The 20,543-nt window shown below is 38.1% G+C and overlaps 1 protein-coding gene across 1 annotated transcript in view; it reads right to left on the bottom strand.

Annotated features, from left to right (window-relative positions):
• Positions 1-20,543, bottom strand: part of LOC117292625 (fibrillin-2-like) — a 102,795-nt gene that overhangs the window by 28,590 nt on the left and 53,662 nt on the right. Inside the window, 21 exon segments of the mRNA XM_033774749.1 lie at positions 246-380; positions 1,089-1,220; positions 1,923-2,051; positions 2,578-2,700; positions 4,181-4,297; positions 5,490-5,612; positions 6,349-6,468; positions 7,501-7,623; positions 8,206-8,328; positions 9,314-9,427; positions 10,018-10,131; positions 10,676-10,801; positions 11,583-11,699; positions 12,967-13,089; positions 14,082-14,204; positions 15,820-15,942; positions 16,739-16,855; positions 17,525-17,647; positions 18,117-18,236; positions 19,041-19,154; positions 19,941-20,060. Of these exon segments, the coding sequence (XP_033630640.1) occupies positions 246-380; positions 1,089-1,220; positions 1,923-2,051; positions 2,578-2,700; positions 4,181-4,297; positions 5,490-5,612; positions 6,349-6,468; positions 7,501-7,623; positions 8,206-8,328; positions 9,314-9,427; positions 10,018-10,131; positions 10,676-10,801; positions 11,583-11,699; positions 12,967-13,089; positions 14,082-14,204; positions 15,820-15,942; positions 16,739-16,855; positions 17,525-17,647; positions 18,117-18,236; positions 19,041-19,154; positions 19,941-20,060 (2,559 nt within the window).

Genomic DNA, 20,543 nt, shown 5'->3' with positions numbered 1-20,543 from the left:
GAACGCTTTAGGCATCCCCCTAGTTTTTAGGGAATATGAACATATTTTGTATGCATTGTGCGCACTTGTTGACCGTATCTTCACACTCAATTTGAGGACGGGCAAACTCAAACATGCGGCAATGTGACACCTTGGGTCGACTAAGTGAGTGAGTGACGGACAGACAGAAAATGTGTGTCACATTTCACACGAAGTAAATATTTATCAATGGGAAAGATTTACTTTACAGAGTGTTATTTACTTACATTCAAAGCAGTTAAATCCAGTAAAACATGTACTACACTGACATGTATAGGAGTTACATTGGCCTGGTGTTGAGCTGATCAACTCTGTGCATTGACCACCATTAGAGCACGGATTGTTGTTACAGGGATTGACGGCTGGAAAGTTATAAATACACACAGTCATTTACTAGTTAATAATAATGATAATAGTAAACTGCATTTGAAAAGTGCATATCGCTGCTAAGTCCCTATGCGCTGGATAGGGGAAAAATAAAAAATATCAGGAAAAGAAATACACACTGGAAAAACAACAAGTGGTAAATGGTGAATAGATGAGTTTTTAAGACGATTTTTGAATTGCCAAACTGTGGCTGCTTCCTTAAAAAACTCTGATAGGCCATTCCACAGTTCAGCTGCAGGTAATGATCCAGCCCCGTAAAATTTTGTGACAGGGGTGGAAGTGATAAGAAGGGACTTTAAGCCTGCTTCATACTTCCTGTAAATTTGAGGCGAATTTTTAAAAAGACGTCACAACTCTGTTTTCACTACGAATGTTTAGCAAGAGTTGGTCTGTTGTATGTTGCGAACTTGTGATGTCAAACTCCCATTGCATTCACATGAAGTATGAACCAGCCATCGATTTCACAAAACTCTTCCTAACTTAAGACTAATCTTAGGACTTAGGACGAGTCCCAACCCTGCACTGTAGCATGCAGACCTTAAGATTAATCCTAAGTTAGGAAGAGTTACTCGTCCTAACTTGAGATAAGACGAGTCCCAACTCTTTGTGAAGTCGACGGCAGGGTTTACAAGAATGCAATGATCTACTCACATACATGTAACATAATGATTGAAATGACTTACGCTGTGAGCAGTCGGCTCCCGTCCAGCATGAACTACAGATACATGTATATATTGGACATACATCACCAATAACATTAGCGGCTTCACAGAATCCACTATTCTTACACGGATTACTGGAACAGGGATTGGCAACTGTGAGGAGAAGAAAATAATAAACTCATTAAGGTGGCATATATTTATACAATACAATATAACACAATAAACCTGTACACTGTATTGTCCCTCCATGGGAAATTCCTTTCGCCGTTTTTTTTTCACTTACATAAAATCACACCAATACAAAATACAAAATAACAACGTATTTTACCAACATAAAATATAAAACGTTAAAAATAGGTTAAAGGGTACGATAGAGAAAGAGTAGGCCTAAATATAAAGTTGAAAATTGAACCATAGAAAGATAACAGGGCAGATACTGCAAAAGAACACCTAAAGAACTACTTTAAAGGGAAGGTACACTATTGGTAATTGTCAAAGACCAGTCTTCTCACTGAGTGTATCTCAACATATGCATAAAATAACAACTCTGTGAAAATTTGAGCTCAATTGGTCATCGGAGTTGGGAGAAAATGATCAAAGAAAAAAAAACCTTGTTGGACGAATTTGTGCGCTTTCAGATAGGAATAAAGGACTTCCAGCTAGAAGTCTTTTATTATTAGTGAGAAATTACCTCTTTCTCAAAATCTATGCTACTTCAGAGGGAGCTGTTTCTCACAATGTTTTATACTATCAACAGCTCTCCAATGCTTGTTACCAAGTAAGTTTTTAAGTTAATATTTGTTTTGAGTAATTACTAAATTTTTTTTTTTTTTTAAATGATAGTTTTAAACTTACTTTGATCACAAGTGGTACCACTGAAGCAAGAATCACATTCACATATGTAGGTATAGCATCGACCTTGCTGAGGGATGGTACGACATGTAGCTCCATTATTACATGGGTTGGCTAGGCAGGGATCAATAGCTGCAAATACAAGCAAATTTAAACTCAAATAATGAATAATGAAGTGATATTAGCCGTGCTATATAGGTTTTTATCACCACTCCATTCTGCCAATCTAATTGGAGGATTAGCACGTACTTGAAGATAATAATAAAAATAATAATAGTGGCTTCTTATATAGACGATGTGACCTCTGACGTCACACGAAAACCATGACATGATTCGCGCGCATACCGCCGGGCAAAACCTTTGTGTTTTGGCAGCCAGCTAGAAAGTGTACGCAATCTTACTTCGTCTACGCAACTCTTTGCCCGGCGAAACATGACGTATGATGTCTCACTGAACCCATTGGAGTTGGGGTGAACGGCATAAAAAGATCAGATAAACCTGGTTCATACATGTACTTCCTACGGATGCAAATGCGATAAGAATGTTGATGTGGGGTTAAAATTTGAATCATATTTGCATTCGTGGGAAGTATGAACCAGGCTTTAGGAATGATAACCTCGATTTATCAACAAATAAAGAGTGGATTGGATGAACTTACGGACGACACAGTTGTTTCCGGTCCAGCAACCACTACATTGACACATATAGCTATCACATGAACCAGCAACTGGCTGGCATAAACCACCATTGAAGCACGGATCAGATGCACAGGGGTTCACCACTGAAAAACAAACAAAACAGTAATTACATTAAAAGTCTTTTAAAATAAGTCAATATCAGCCAGAAAAGACAACCAAGGGAGTGAAACAACTGAGCTAATAATAACTTTAAATGAAACTCTCCAATGTATGAAATAGAAAAAATCACCAAGTTTAACGTTCGTTTTCCTATATATATAAAAAAAAAAATCTAAACAAACACCAACAAGCATTATTTTATTCTAGTAGGGAAATTATTCTCAACCAAAACAGTTGCACACTCCAAATGTTTTTAATTTTTCTAGTCCAGATAAACTTTTGCCTTGGACTCTACAGTGCTCACTACCAAGTGTGTTTCTAAGGTCATACCAAAGGCATACCCTCCCTTTAATGGCAGTGGCCACTATTGGTAATTATTGGTAATTACTCAAATTAATTATCATCATAAAACCTCACTTGGTATAACGAGTAATGGGGAGAGGTTGATAGCATAAAACGTTGTGGGAAACCGCTCCCTCTGAAGTGACGTACATGTAGTTTCCGAGAAAGAAGTAATTTTCAAAAAATTTGATTTCGAGACCTCAAGTTTAGAATTTGAGGTCTCGAAATCAAGCATCTGAAAGCACACAACTTCGTGTGACAAGGGTGTTTTTTTCTTTCATAGTTATCTCGCAACTCCGATGACCAATCGAGCTCAAATTTTTACAGCTTTGTTATTGTATGCATATGTTGAGATATACCAAGTGAGAAGACTGGTCTTTGACAATTACCAATAGTGTCCAATGCCTTTAATTGAAGCAGTAATCTGCTGCTTTCTGTACATACAACATGGTAAGACTACGAGATAGAGTGGTTGGGCTGGCGTAGTGGTATCTTTCCTCATCCTCCACCTCTGAGACCCCGGTTCGAATCACACCAGGGGCACTATGTGGATTGGGTTTTCAGTCCCTACCTGACTGCATGGGTTTTCCCTAGAACAACTCTCCAGGGTTTTCCTCCCACATCTAAAACTGAAACTTCTTTTCTTATTTTCTCTCCATGGGTTTCTTGGCAAATACAGTAATTAAAGGGAAGGTACACGTTTGGTAATTACTCAAAACAAATATTAACTTAAAAACTGACTTGGTAACGAGCACTGGAGAGCTGTTGATAGTGTAAAACATTGTGGGAAACGACTCCCTCTGAAGTAACACAGTTTTTGAGGTAATTTCCCACTTAAATAATAAAAGACTTCTTTTTATTCTTATCCGAAAGCACACTATTTCATCCAACAAGAGTGTTCTTTCTTCCATCATTTTCTTGCAACTTCGATGACCAATCGAGCCCAAATTTTCACAGGGTTGTTATTTTATGGTTATGATGGGATACACCAAGTGAGAAGACTGGTCTTTGACAATTACCAAACGTGTACCTTCCCTTTAAGTTTGCTTTTCTGAGAGTCCTTGGCTTCACAATCAGGATAAATGATGAAAAAAAAAATATATATATATAAAAACTCCTTACACTGAGTGCAGAACGGACCACTCCAGCATCCAGTACAGCTGCAAGTGAATTGAGTACAATCTATCGCCATACAATTACCACCATTCTGACATGGGCTCCCAACACATGGATCCAGCACTGTAAAAATAAAGTCATCAACAATGATAGTCAGTGACAATCAATTCACATAAAGTTAGGCCTGTCCGAATCATCGGCTGTAACTACATGTACAAGGACCTCCTTAGCTTCAATGCATGATCATGTCATGATCAAGTTGCAGTAGCAGTAGCAGCAACAGAGGTGGACATTGGATGGCATGTAAAGGCACTGGACACTATTGGTAATTACTCACAATAATTATTAGCATAAAACCTTACTTGGTAACGAGTAATGGGGAGAGGTTGATAGTATAAAAGGTTGTGAGAAACGGCTCCCTCTGAAGTGGAGTAGTTTTCGAGAAAGAATTAATTTTCCACGAATTTGATTTTGAGACCTCAGATTTAAGATTGGAGGTCTCGAATTCAAGCATCTGAAAGCACACAACCTCGTGTGACAAAGGTGTTTTTTCTTATTATTATCTCACTACTTCGATGACCGAGCTCAAATTTTCACAGGTTTGTTATTTTATACATATGTTGAGATTCAGCAAGTGAGAAGACTGGTCTTTGACAAGTACCAGTAGTGTCCAGTGTCTGTAAGAAACACCCAAAAAACTACCCTCAGTCAAAAATACCCATCAGTCACTTATTATGGGCACATATTTGCGTCTGGTAGCAGTGACTTTTTCTTGTGCATACATTCTGGCGTTCTTCAACACCCATCCATCAGAACTTTTGACATACTTCGACATAGAGAAGAAATTTTACAAACAAAATCCCAAACATTTGTTGTTACAATTTTATAGTTTTGGACACGATTTCATTTCAAATGAATCATGTTTTTACACAGTCAACCCACACTGCATACAGGTAGACATATCACATGATCAAAGAAGAATGAGAGGGGACCAGTTGCTCTATAACTTGATGCATCTTTTGCGGGTTACCACACTAGAGCTGGCGCTTAGAGTGGATTGGCCACATGCCTAATTAAAAAGTGCCAGATTCTGGCACATTTTACTGAACCACTTCCAGGGATGCATTTTCACAGGCAAAACAAATAACTGTTTCGGTCAACGGCCAAGGATCAACCAATGGCAAGTTCAACCAAAACAGTTATTGGTTTTGATCGTGAAAATGCACCCCAGGGGTTATGAGTAAACAAGGCACGCTGGGATAAAATGGCGTGGCGAGATCGAACACCTCTGGGAGCGAGGTTTGGATATACTCACAAGTTTCACAGTTTTTCCCGGTATAACATCCTGGACAATCACAGATGAAGGCATTACATGTCACAGAGCCTTGGTAACACAATCCACCGTTCAAACATGGGTTCACTTTACAAGCGCTGATTGCTGTAACGGAAATATACATCAAAAGCAGGATGGTGGATTGGGGTAAATCAAATAGAACTCAAAGCATGGTGCATTGTGTGCAAAGATAAACTACATCGATGAAGAGAAAGCAACTGAAAATTATTTGTAAATGGTATGTACAGTGTACATGTAACACTACCTGATATAATAATAACAGTAGTAAAAACAATAATTGGGACTTTTCGTTTTCGACGACGGTTGTTCAGCTAAACGTTGTCGTTTTCAGCACAACGAAGATTCATCCCAAGTACTGTCGTAGAAATTGAGGGACGACCGTCCTCAAAGCCGACGCATGCGCAGATGACGCCAAATGTCATCTTTACCGTCGCAGAATCATCCGTCGTCGAAAACGAAAAGTCCCTAATAACAACAGCAAAACCTATAATGTGTACATATCCATCCATAGTGTCCAAGGGGCCTACAAAAATACAAAACAACATTGTGTGCATGAAGGAATGACATAATGACAATTACTGTGCAAAATTGTGTTTCAAGAAGACCGAGTGTTTAAGTTTGACCGGTTTTCTGCCAATCATGAGTTCATTCAAGGAAGGATACATTACGCATAAAGGACATGTAGAAATTGAAAAAACATCCCTATGGGATAACTCTAGTATTACCAAATGTAATGCCATACTTTTTTGGTAATTCTTCCAGGTGCATGACAACAATAAATAACAAAAACTTACAAATTATTATGTTCATGAATACTTACGCGTTTCGCATTGAAGACCAGTAAAGCAGCCATCACATACGCAGGAATATGCTGAGCACACACTATCAGTTGCGCATGCACCACCATTCTTACAAGGTGTACTCTGACAAGGATTGTTATCTGTAATATCACAATAATTATAATAAAAGTAACTTTAAAAGCGTAGTATTGCCACAAAACAGCCTAAAGCCTGGTTCATACTTCCTGCAAACGCGAATACGATACGAATGTTGCCGTCACAAATTCGCAACGAAAAGTTCGCAGCAGTTGAACTCCGCTCAACTCACTTGCGAATATCGCTGCGAAAGGAGGGTTGTGACTTCAAATTCGCGTCAAATTCGCTTCGCATTCGCATGAAGTATGAACGGGGCTTCACAGTGCTTTGTACAAAAACTAAGCTATAGATAAAAAGACAAAAGTCTTTAGCAGAAAAGTTGCACTGTATGCTCAGTGATTTGCCCGACTCATGCCGGAACATCCTCCATCTACTCAGGTGGGATTTGGACCCCCCCCCATCTCCCTACTCTAAAGCAGATGTCTTAACCACTAAACCACTAAATAAAAAGTTGGAATCATGTCATTTGAATTCCGGATACAAATATGAGGAGAGTAGCGGTAGTACTTAAAATCTAACTAATTACATAAACAACGACTACTTCATCAGATTTTTTGTTTTTTTGTAATGCAAGTCGCCAGACACACAAAGCCTGAAGGCCACTTCAAGGTGTGGGCTACAATGATTTTTTTCCAGAGGCCGTTGCCACCTTTTCCTATAGGGCTGAAACAGGGTTACCCCTTTTACAGTCCATACGGATGTAGGCTTGGGTATCATCAGTCTGAAGCCTGGCCGGTAGAGCAGAAAGCACTCCCTCTCAAACTTTACGTAGCAAGTGTCACGACTGGGACTCGAACCCACACCCTGCTGATCAAACACCAGAGCTTGAATCCGGTGCTCTACTGCTCAGCCATGACACGCCACATATGACACGATACAATGTCCACATCCTTATGTCTGCTGAAGATGTTGTTGCTAAGAAGGCTCATGCAGTTTTTAATGTTACTAGTAAGTCTTTAAGTGCTACCACTACCTTTCTTGCTCAGAGGAACATGACTATTTGTTTTGTCCTGGTGTAATTTCTGAAGTTAACTTACAGTCTTGGCATGTGTCTCCAGTCCAGCATCCTGTACAATCGCAGACAAAACTCTCACAAGATACTCCACTAGCGAAGCATTGACCGCCATTGGCACACGGACTTTGAGAACATGGGTTCTTACCTACACAGACAGTCAGAAACAAAAACATGTACATTATCTTTCCTTTAATGATTCGAGGTTGAACAAAGAAAAAATGACTAGAGTGGGATTTGAACCAATGACCTTCCTCGCATGAAACTGAATAGTGCTGTTTCACCTTGTTACTATATTCTATGAAAATCCACTCACATGCATACAATATTTGTTAAGTATGTATGCCATACTAACCTTATAAAAGTATATAAAAGAATGTTTTACAAAATTACAAGACCTGTTTTTTCCCATCTATTCAGGCAAATTTATGGTAATTACTAAATAAAAAACACAGGCAATGTCAATAAACATTTGACTTTTTCTACAAGTAGATTGACCTACATGTATTAGGAAGCTTGAAAGGTTCAAGATTTAATTCACTCTATTACCCCAATGCCAAATTCATTTTGACCTTTTATACATCAAATTTACAAAAGTAATAGAACATTATTTGTTTCAATAAAACAGTACAAAATACTCTTTAAGCCACAATACTCTATAAAAATATATACTCTATAATAAACACTCTATAATGATATATTTAAAACATATAAAGCTGAAAGAACTTACGTTGTGAACATGTTGGTCCCGTCCAGCACTCTGGACACGTACATATATACTGATTACATGCAAAGGGGTCTTCAGAACATGCACCACCATTCTCACATGGGTTGTTGGTACATCCTCCTTCATCTAAACAGTACAATCAAACAAACAACATTGTTATACCTGGGTAACAAGTTGTGAAGTTTGATTGGTGGAGAACCAATCATGTGACGTGCAACAAAAACGCATGTAGTTATAAGATAGCGCAATAAGTTAATGGCCAGAAAAAAACTTACTTGGTCAAGACCACTGAAGAGTTGTTGATAATTTAAACCGTTGTTAGAAACGACTTACTTTGATGAGTAATTTGGTTTTAGGGAAAGAGGTCATTTTCACCGACAAATATATAACCTTTCTCAGGCGTCAAATAACACACAATTCTAGCCTGGTGGTTTTTCTTTTATAATTTTCTTGCAACATTACAGACAAAATGAGCCAAAATTTTCACAGCAGAACTATTATGTCATGGTTTTTACAAACAGACAAAAGTCTGAACTCATGTGCAAAATACAATTGTAGACTGTTGCTGTTGAAAATCACATGAGGTACTTTGAAAATACCTTTAAATTAAAGTGTTGTATTCACACATATCGCATTTAAGTCCCAAAATGAACAATGCATACAGTAGCTTTACATCTAAAGGCAGTGGACACTATTGGTAATTGTCAAAGACTAGCCTTCACAGTTGGTGTATCTCAACCTATGCATAAACCAACAAACCTGTGAAGATTTGAGCTCAATCGGTCATCGAACTTACGAGATAGTAACGAAAGAAAAAAACACCCCTGTCACAACGAAGTTGTGTGCGTTTAGATGGTTGATTTCGAGACCTCAAGTTCTAAATCTGATGTCTCAAAATCAAATTCGTTGACAATTACTTCTTTCCTCGAAAACTATGGCACTTAAGAGGGAGCCGTTTCTCACAATGTTTTATACCATCAACCTCTCCCCATTACTCGTCACCAAGAAAGGTTTTATGCTAATAATTATTTTGAGTACATGTAATTACCAATAGTGTCCACTCCCTTTAAAGGAAAGACAAGTTTGCTAAGAGAGAATCAGAAAAACTCACATCGTTCACAGTTGAATCCAAAGAAGCAAGGTGGACACTGGCAGTTGTAATTGTTACAGTGGTTCACACAGGTGCCTCCGTTAAAGCAGGGTGAGCTGACACATAAATCAACCGCTAAAAAAAAAAAACACCCAAGAGAATTAACGATAAACATTATTTATCAAGTTACAAACCCAAACATAAACCTAGATTGATCCTCTGTTTGTAAGTTACATTTTATGGTTTAAATATTTGTTGTGATTGTTGTTATTTGTCTATTATTGTTACGCAATAAACCAGTCAGGCGTGACCGGTGGCTGAGCAGCATCCTACGGCCTGGCCATGCGGCAGTCCGTTGCCCACCAGTCTTCTACCTTGTTGTCTAATTATTAGCTCTCGTGTTGCACAGTCCAACGGGACTCACCAGTAATTTGGGTAAGTGCCTAAATTACAACATATTACAGGAAATACACATATGTACATGTATCTCCTTCTTTGTTTGCTCAGTCTTGCTGTTTTACTAAACTGCTACATTTTTATTTATATAACAATATAGACATTTTCAGTGTTTTTTTTTGCGCATTCAATTTAAATGAAAACTTTTTTTTTTTTTAAAGGCGCTTCACAAATTGCACTATTATTCTTGTCCTTCTTGTATACTTACGAGATCTTACGGAAGGTGGTATAAAAATTACACTATTATTTTTCTGTGATTGTATACTTACGTATTTGACACAAGTCTCCAGTGTAGCACACAGGGCATGTACAGCTATACGTTGGGCATCCGTTATTACATATACCACCATTCACACATTGATGATTCTCGCAGTAGTCAACAGCTATAATATAACAAGTGATCAATAGCATTCTTTAGCATAATCATATTGAATATTTATCAGTTTGAAATGTACTCCTTTATATAAAGGGGTCTCAAAGTGCAAATGTTTAGCAGAGCATCTGGACAATATAAAACAAGCTCAAACAGTGAATTTATACTTCTAGGAGAAAGTTAAAAACACATTTAATTTTGCAATAACCTTCAGTACTTCTTTCTGTATCAACTAAACTTTGCTTTTGTAATTACTTCACATCTCTGTTTACTTTTACTTCTCTTTTGCTTTTATCTCACAAGCCCTGTGGGCTTGTTGTGCCCCCCCCCCCCCCCCCCCCTCCATCTTTACAGATCAGGTTTGTCGGGTCCCTCAGAGTTCGCTTTTCTATAAAAACTTCCTTGTGGGATCCAGTGTTCGTATTTGGATTGCTTTGTGGGGTCAATTGTCCTGTTGCTGTCAGGACCCCCTTCCGTAAGCCCACAACGCGGATATGAGCTTCGTCGCCTGAGAAGCTCAATTCCTGTTAGAAATCAATATTAGTTGCACTTACCGACATCACAGAACATCCCCCTGAAACAATCCCCACACACACAGAATACGGATGTACATAGGGAATTCTGGAAACATGTACCACTGCTGCTACACGGATTCACATCAGGATGGCAAAGATTCACAACTAAAAATAAAAAAAAACAAAAAAAACAATGAGTTTACTTTCATGACGATCAGAGCCAAATTACATGGCTCTGCTTGTCGTAAGCAAAGTATTGGCTCTTACAGAAGTAGAGAATTCTGTGCTTATGTCAAGCCTATTTCACGGGTTAGCAGGAAATTTTGGCTTGTGCGCGTGCGTACTCCACGTTACTAGGCTTCCTATGCAGAAATTTGGCGCTTGCACATAAGCAAGAGAATGGAGATCGCGAGAGCAGAATCCGCCGGTAAGCAGAGCCATGAATTTGGGCCCTGTTGTTTTGGTTATCATTTTACTGACTGTATACAAATATTAAGGGAATCAATGTGTGGTGAAGAGGTTTTCAACAAGTGGTTTAATCCCAACGAGGCCTGGTTCTTGATAATTTTACCGAGATGAAGTCGAGGTAAATTATCAAGAACCAGGCCTCGGCGGGTTTAAACCACTAGTTGAAAACCGATTCAACACACTTTGATTCCCATTCGAACCAATAGGAATTGCGCAACTGTCTGGGGTATTCATGAATGGATGTTTATGAATGCCACTGTGAAGATATTTTCATTGTTTGAAACACAGAGTGCCCCTTTAATGGAGAATTCCATCTTTCTATGACACAAGACCTATGAACTTACATCCCATTTGAAGAACTGACCAGCAAAACAAAACAAAACAATGAAACAAAAACAGACAAACAAACGGAGTGGACATAAACTGCAGACGGACATACGCAACAATAAATTCTCCATTCCGTAGAATGACTACCTACATTCGGCACATGTTGGTCCGCGGGTGCAGGGTGGGCATTCACATTGAAACTCAGTACAAGATGTTGCAGTACACGTTCCACCTGCCATACATGGGTTATTGGCACATGGATCAATCACTGCAAACAAACAGAAAAACAACTAATGAAAACCACAACATGATTATACTTAAAGGCAGTGGACACTATTGGTAATTGTAAATTTGTAAAAGACTAGCCTTCATAGTTGGTGTATCTCAACATAAACATAAAATAACAAACCTGTGAAAATTTGATCTGTCGTCGAAGTTGCGAGATAATAATGAAAGAAAAATAACCCTTGTCACACGAAGTTGTGTGCGTTTAGATGGTTGATTTTGAGACCTCAAGTTCTAAATCTGAGGTCTTGAAATCAAATTCGTGGAAAATTACTTCTGTCTTGAAAACTAGGTCACTTCAGAGGGAGTCGTTTCTCACAATGTTTTATACTATCAACCTCTCCCCATTACTCGTCACCAAGTAAGGTTTTATGCTAACAATCATTTTGAGTAATTAGCAATAGTGTCCACTGTCTTTAAGGGCACTGGACACCTTTAGTAATTATCAAAGACAAGTATTCTCATTTGGTGTATCACAACATACATGACATATGCATAAATAAGTCTGTGAAAATTTGGACTCCGTTATTGGTCACCGAAGTTGCGTGAGATTAATGAAAGAAAAAACACCCTTGTTGCACAAAGTTGTGTGCTTTCAGATGCCTAATAAAAGGCTTCAGGCCTGAAGTATTTTAATATTCTCAAAAACTATGTTACTTCAGGTATTGTCAGAGGGAGCCGTTTCTCAAAAGGTTACAAACTAAGTTTTAATACTGACAATTAATTTGAATAAATACCAACAGTGTCCAGTGCCTTTAAAGACAAAGTCTACTTTTGGTTATTGGAATCATTCCCACCTTTTAATCCTATGCAAATGTAATTGTCTAAAGTCAAACTACCCAGTGAAAATTTAAATTGAAAAACCAAAAACCACTTCTGTCGTTCACGGCGCTTGCAAAATGACAATGCTTTGACGTCATGTCTGGGAGTTTGCTTCCTCATACTTTAACGCCCCAACAAAGCGACTATACAAATTGGAGCTCCCTCCTATGACGTAACATGAGTGATTACATCACAGAGCTTTTCATGAATCTTTTAGAAAAGCGCTGGATAAGGGTATTCAAAATGATTGTTTTTTTTTACCTGATCAAAATCTATTTATAGTCATACATTGTATCACCTGATTTCCTTATTGATTGAATTTTTTTAAATGAAATTCAGCAAAGTTCACAACTTGACATTTTCGTTGAAGCAGGTCTTTAATAATAGTGTTATGATAAAACCAAAGTAGTCTGTGGTAGCATACTTACATTCCTGACAGGTATCGCCAGTCCAACATCCATTACAGAAGCATTGATAATTCTGACAGTTGGTTAACGCTGGTTGGCAGAAGGCACCATTCTTACATGGATTGGAATCACATGGATTAATAACTGCACAAGTAAGGAACAGAAAGGAGACAAGTATAAGGACTTGTTTGTCATTAGGGGCTGGGTCGTTTTTCTTAACCATGTGCAATAAACAACCGTTATTGTATTATAAATTGTTTATAAAATTTGCATAAAATATATATTTTTAATTGTGATTTTATAGCCGTTTTTACTATACTTCCATGTTTTCTACTGTTGTTTTTTGCATTTTTGCTGTTGACTTTGTTTCTTGGTTTTTATTCTGATATGTGACCCATTACTGGGCCTGCGTGCCTGTTGACTTTGTTTCTTGGTTTTTATTCTGATATGTGACCCATTACTGGGCCTGCGTGCCTGTTCAGGGTTTCCCTTATGCACTTAGATTTATTTTGACGATTGTGCAATAAAGGTAATAAAAACTAAAGTAGCTAAACTAGTTAGTACATAAAGTTTTTGCCGACACCCAATTTCAAACAAGGTCATTTTAACGGCGAGTCCTGGACTAATGTTGGCAAGGTCCCTTAGCTCGGTCAATTAAGACAACCCTACTGTTTGTCTATCTCATTTCAAATCACTGATTTAAAAATTGGGCAATGTTGCCAAATTCTTGTTTGCGTTTTGGACCCAAAATTTTTATTTTTTTTGTTTTTTTTTTCCAAACAAATTGCACTCTTGAGATAATAATGTGTATTAAAGGTCGTTCATGTACAATTGACGATGTTTTTTTGAGCACACAAAAAAGATGTACATAAATTTTAAACAAACAATAATAATATTAATATCAAAGACTCATAAATACATAAAGCAGATTGTACATGAAGGATATTTACAATTATACAATTATGGAATACATAAAACAGATTCATTCGACTTTTTGAAATAAATTAAACAATTCATACATGTAGGATATTGCCACTTTTGGAATACATAAAACAGATCATACATGTTCAACTTTGGCGCTGAATGACACTCTACCCATGACACCCTTAATCTATTACAAGTAAATATGTTCTTACGAATATCGCAGTCGCCTCCAGTGAAGCAACCCACACACTCGCACAAGTAGTCCACACAGTTGTCATCAAACGGGTAACAGATAGCGTTGTTCTGGCAGGGATTAGGCGAGCACTGATCGGTACCTACAGTAACAAGGAATATGAATATTCATGAGCCACCACGGTGCATGAAGCCAATCAAGTGCAAGGACACATTGTAGTTCACAAGAGGACATTCCCAAGTTCCTTATGTACATGTAGCAATAAAACCAGGGCCAAATAAGCAGCAAATAATGCTTGAACATTTTTTGCTTAGCACAAATGAGCAGGACACAGTCACAAATCGGTACATGGGGAATGGTAAGTTGGCCTTATTCCGGTAAGCATAATTTTGTTGTGCTTAGCTAGTTTGCATGCTAAAGCAGCTCTATGAAATTGGACCTCAACGGCACTCTGTGTCTTGCTGTGGATGCAGCGTTTCAATAAAATGAAACATACATTTACTTGAATGATCAAACGGCAACACACATTGAGCATTTGTAATGGTCTATCAAAGTTACTTTTTATCTATGTAGAAAATTTTGCACAAACAAGTGTCAAATGAAATATTTTATTGCCATACACATTATACAAGTCAAGGTACAAAAAGATCCAGGCACACATCCATTAAGTGGTTTCATAACTGAGTAGCGTGGTTCATGACTCACTCAATGCTCACTGGTACTCATTTTGGGTTAACCGATTTCTAAAGCTGATCACTTCCAAAACAAAAACATAGTGACTGATTTTGCTCAGAGCGATGTCATCAGAAGTTTTGGATGATGACAAATTTTGCAGTGTTGTTATGAATGTAAGAATTTCACTTGATTCTTCGTGTGAAATGAATGTAGGTGAGAGTTGATTATAGACGTGGATTGACGTACAGGCTCAACAGCAGATCTCTGGCGTAACTCACGAGCCTCGACATCAGATGTTCAGGGCTAGCACACACGGCATCTTAAAAAAAAAACTGTACACTTTTGAAATAGCTGTCGAGTATAAGATAAATGATTCTGGGGGAACATGTGTATATGTATGGGTAGCTTATGGACTCAACTTTCATTTGACACAAACAAGTCTGGTAATAATAGGTGCTTGGGTGAGCACTGCTCACTCTTGTAAAGGGAATGAAAATTATGTTGCGCAGGAATAAGCCTTCCAATTTGTGAGAGTTAAGTCCTTTGGAGCTTACAAAATTCAATCCAAGATGCTGACTACTTATTTTTCAGTGAGCAGGATCACCCAAGCATGAAGTATTTTCAGAGTTTTTGGTGTCATATGAAAGTTGAGTCCATAAGCTATCCATCATCTATAAACCTTTTCCCCCCAATGATATATTTCTTATTCCGCAGCCATTTCAAAAGTGTCTAGTTTTTTTTGAGACGCACGCTTGTGCAAACTGGGCCCAATTTCATAGAGCTACTAAGCACAAAAATTTGCATAGCATGAAATTGTTTGCCTAAATAAAAACAGGATTTCCCAACCAAATTTCTATGTGAGTTTCAAGATAAGCACTTGAATAAACAGCTGAATAAGCACTTCAGATAAACAGCTGAATACCAGTAACTAGGAAATGCAACAAAAATAGAAATTCGCTTGGTAATCCTGTTTTTATCAAGGAAGAAATTTCATGCTAAGCAAATTTTCGTGCTTAGCAGCTCTATGAAATTGGGCCCAGGTCTATCATGACCGAATCTGTCACAGAGAGATTTCTACTTACGTTGAGAGCAGAATCTGCCTGTGTAACATTCAGGGCAGTTACATAAGTAGCTTTCACATGAAGATGTGCCCGTAAAACAGACTCCATTATTCTCGCATGGGTTGTTAAGACACGGATTGATCACTGAAACAGAATGATACATATATTAATGGCTTCTTATACAGTTACATAAGAAGCTTTCACATGAAGATGTGCCCTTAAAGCAGACTGCATTATTCTCGCATGGGTTGTTACGACACGGATTGATCGCTGAAACAGAATAATACATATATTAATGGTTTCTTATACAGTTACATAAGAAGCTTTCACATGAAGATGTGCCCTTAAAGCAGACTCCATTATTCTCGCATGGGTTGTTACGACACGGATTGATCGCTGAAACAGAATAATACATATATTAATGGTTTCTTATACAGTTACATAAGAAGCTTTCACATGAAGATGTGCCCGCAAAGCAGACTCCATTATTCTCGCATGGGTTGTTACGACACGGATTGATCGCTGAAACAGAATAACACTCATATAAAGGACTTCTTATACAGTGCCCATATCCGTCACTCAGCAGTGCTCAAGGTACTTCAATATTTAGTATGCAAGGATGCATGTGGGACTAGAACTATGAGACCTACTCCTTTTACATAGCAAAATGTTCCCAATAGAACAGTCGACTTGGCTAAAGTAGGTGCATTACTTGACAATGACTTGATTACAAACCACCTACTAATCAACTAAACAATTTTTATGTTAATAACCAAGTTTGTGTCCGTTTTGTATCGCTTTATTGTTATTGTGTCTCCGTACATGCTGGGACTAATTGGAGAACAATTGGGATTCCACTGAATGGCCCACCCAGTTGAAATCAGAAATAAATAAATAACAGAAATACAACAGAAGAATTGAAGGTGTTCTCCGTTATTACCTGTCTCACAGTAGGGTCCAGTAAAGCATCCTAGGCAGGTACATGTGAATTCAAAGCAAGATACCTCACTGCATATACCATTATTACCACAGGGGTTAGATACACAGGGATCCAGACCTGTAGAGGAATACAATAACAGTAATAACAATACAGAGCATTTATATAGCCCTACGCTAAGAACAGAGCCCTTAACAGGAGATGAGGACAAAAGAAAAACAAATGAATTAGGATGGCTTGTGGAAACAGGAAGGTCTTAAGGAGACGTTTGCATAGAGGCAGTGAGATTGCTTCTCTCAGAACGGCCAGAAGCTCAATCCATAGACGCAGGGCAGCCATGGCGAATGAGCTACATGTATCCCATAGAGTTATATATAAGAACTAGAGGGTGCACTGCCCTAAATACGCGCCCCGGCATGCGCCCATGCGGCCATTTTGTAAGTTGACAAACCAGCATCTCACAGCGTGTTTTTGTGCGGCCATTTTGTAAGTTGATAAAACAGCATCACGTAGCGTTCAATAAACAAAACCTCCAACGTGTACTTCGTATTCAACACGCATACAAAATGTTTTGAAAGTTATCTCTTGCCTTGTTTTTTTTTGGGGGGGGGGGGGGGGTAACAAGCATTCTTGGGTTTAACAAAGAAAAAAGACTACAGTGGGGTTTGAACCAAATAACTCTGGATTAACCAAACACTAGAAAGAGAAATAGAAAAAGTTTTAGAAGTTGAAAATTCGTGTTCATTTACATTGTATTTGTAAGATGGATTGATTCAAGATTGTTCTTACGTAATTCACAGTTGTCTCCTGAGTAGCAGCCAGAGCACAAGCAGAGGGTGTCTAAACAGGAAGCTTGATTCTGGGCACAGACTCCGTTATTCTGGCACGGGCTGGGTATACATGGATCGTCATCTGTAAAAATAATATTATTATTATTGTTATTTATTTGGCAATTTCACATATAAATTCAAATTACAAGAATACAACAATATAATCACATCATAACTATATCCAATATGGGACTTGAGGCATTGCATGGCCAGGTACGTGTTTCAATAAATAATAGGTTTGCGCCCACAACATGTGTGTATCTACTTGCTGGGTAGAATATGTTCTTTCGAGAACTTGTCAACTTGTCTTTATATTCTTCTATAGCGGAGTAGATCTTTTGGATTTCGGGAGACTTTTCATATCTCTAAAGAACTGATCTGCTTTTGAACTACTACCCAGCCGATTTTCTACGTTCCGCCCAGGTAGTAGTTAAAAGCAGGACAGTTTGTTTCAGAACTGAGAAGTACTCTTCACACATCACAGTACAGGTTAATCCCCACCCCCCCCCCAAAAAAAAAAAAACAAAAAATAATACGATAACTGTACTTACAAGTTTGGCAGTTGGATCCTGTGAAGCAGTTTGAACATGCACAGGAGTACGACAAGCAATCTGAAGACGTCTGACACTCTCCACCATTCAGACATGGCTGGTTGAAACATGGATCAACAGCTACAAAAAAGAAAATACAAATTATTATTTGGGGAGTCGACATAGCAGAGCAGTTTTGTGCGACAGACCCATGTCCTAGCTGCTGAGTCAACAGGGTGTGGGTTAGAATCCTGGTCATGACACTTGTGTCCTTGAGAAAGACACTTAAAAATAATTGCTTACTATTACCCTGGGGTTAATGGGTACTTGTGAGAGCAGAGATAGTTCTTGTGATTGATTTAGCTTAGTGGGCTACATACTTGTCAGCACAGGGTGTATACTCCCCAGTAAACATGTACAGTGCTAACACACATTTTTGTTGTGCTTACCAGAATCGAGCTGCTAAGAACATAACAATTTTGATTTAAATCAAATTTCATCTTCCAGTTACTGTCCTTTACGTTCGTTTTAAGTTTAACGTTTTCCTTGCAAAAATTTGCTTTTTATCATGTTTTGATGTCCTTGCTGTTTGGTATGTACTATCACCTTTGTTCATTGTCTTTTAACTAGCCTCTTGTATCCTGAATGTATTGATCTAACAGTATGTGTTAATGTTCCATTGAAGATGTTTGTACTTTGTTTTCACTGGTGATGAATTTGTTTTATATTGCTTGTTACTGGTATTCAGCTGATGTTCGCTCATCTTGAAAATCACATGCAAATTTGGTTGGTAATCCTGTTTTTATCAAGGCAAAAATTTCATGCAAAGGACATTTTTGTGCTTAGCAGCTCTCTATGAAATTGGGCCCAGGTAGGGGATGTAAGGTTTCTAGGCTGAGGTGGACTAGTGTGTGTGACTGTTGGAGTACATTACTTTCTACTCACCCAACTGACAAGCATCACCACTCCAGCAGGAGGAGCATTCACAGATGTAATAGGAGCAGTAGTTAACACACTGTCCTCCGTTCTGGCATGGGTTGCTCACACACAGGTCAACAGCTGTAGTTATGAAACAGAGGGAGGAAGTCAAGTAAATGTAAGGAATAATTAAAATTAGAATTAGAATATATTCTTGTACGCATCATAAATATACAAAAATTTAGTTTCCGTTGCCACATAAGAATAAATCGTAGAACTAAAGACAGAAGAAAGTGTTTTAAACTGAAAGTGATAAAGCGCTGTATATGTAATGAGAACTACTTATCACTTCCCTCCTATATTCAATCTGATTCATCAGTGGATGTGTTTCAGAAAATTCTCAAAACATACCTATTTTCTTATCGGTGTAGTTTTGCTGTTTTGTTTGTATAATGTTTATGGATTTGGTGGCAAGTTGCTCATTGCTATTGTAAACGCTGTGATATAGTTATACTATGAACACATATCTAAATGCATAATTTTTAAAATAAATTTGTATGCAAGTCGTCAGCCACACAAGGGCTGAAGGCCACTTCAAGGTGCTATTTTTCCAGGGGCCGTTGCCACCTACATGTACTCCTGGGGCTGAAAAGGGTTACCCCTTTGCTTGGGTATCATCCATCCATGCACACACAAAAACAAGTACATAAACAAAACTAATATTAATCCATGATGTATACAATCGGAGACTTTGGAACGCTAGGTGGCAGCAGACTTACCAGGTAAATTTCCATTTTTTACGAAGTTCTGAGCATGCGGACATTACCGAGAACAATGGATTTTACCTGGTAAGTCTGCTGCCACCACACGTCCCAAAAGTCTCTCATTTCCCATGGATGATATCAAGTGGAATATGGCCCGACTTACGGATATCACAGTTTTGTCCCGTCCAGCACGATGGACAAGTACAGGTGTAGTCAGGGCAGTCACTTGTGCAGATTCCACCGTTCTGACACGGATTATTCAACTGTTGACATGTGTCAATGCCTGAAATACAACAAGGGAACACAACATAAATAACAATACATTTATCAAACATCAATTTATTTATTGTCATAGCTCAAAAGGTGGTAGTGGTTTTTAGATATTGCTGACAATCTGGAGTGGTTATGTCCACGCAGGATAAATAATCCATAATTTAAACACACAATCTGAGAAACATTTCTGCATAAAACGTTTTTCAGACTGAATTCCTCTAAATCCACAATCCTTGGATGGGAATAGTTGATCAAAATTGTATACATTACCAATCGATGTATGCTTTTTACCAAGTGATATTTGATGGAAAATAATTTTTGGACATTACCAAAGAGTATAACCTCCCTTTAAGGAGTTTTGGGTACTTTTTGTAGGACACAAAACATAATGACCACATATTCACATTAAACTGACACGGTTTGAAAATAATGATGTACATGCTAATAATTTCCGTCTCCTGAGACAAAAATTATTTTGCGCCAATTATTACGC

The sequence above is a fragment of the Asterias rubens genome, chromosome 7 (genome assembly GCF_902459465.1).
Source record: "Asterias rubens chromosome 7, eAstRub1.3, whole genome shotgun sequence".
NCBI classification, from domain to species: Eukaryota; Metazoa; Echinodermata; class Asteroidea; order Forcipulatida; family Asteriidae; genus Asterias; species Asterias rubens.
Note: the sequence above shows the minus strand (reverse complement) of the source record. Positions and strands in the feature narration are given on the sequence as shown.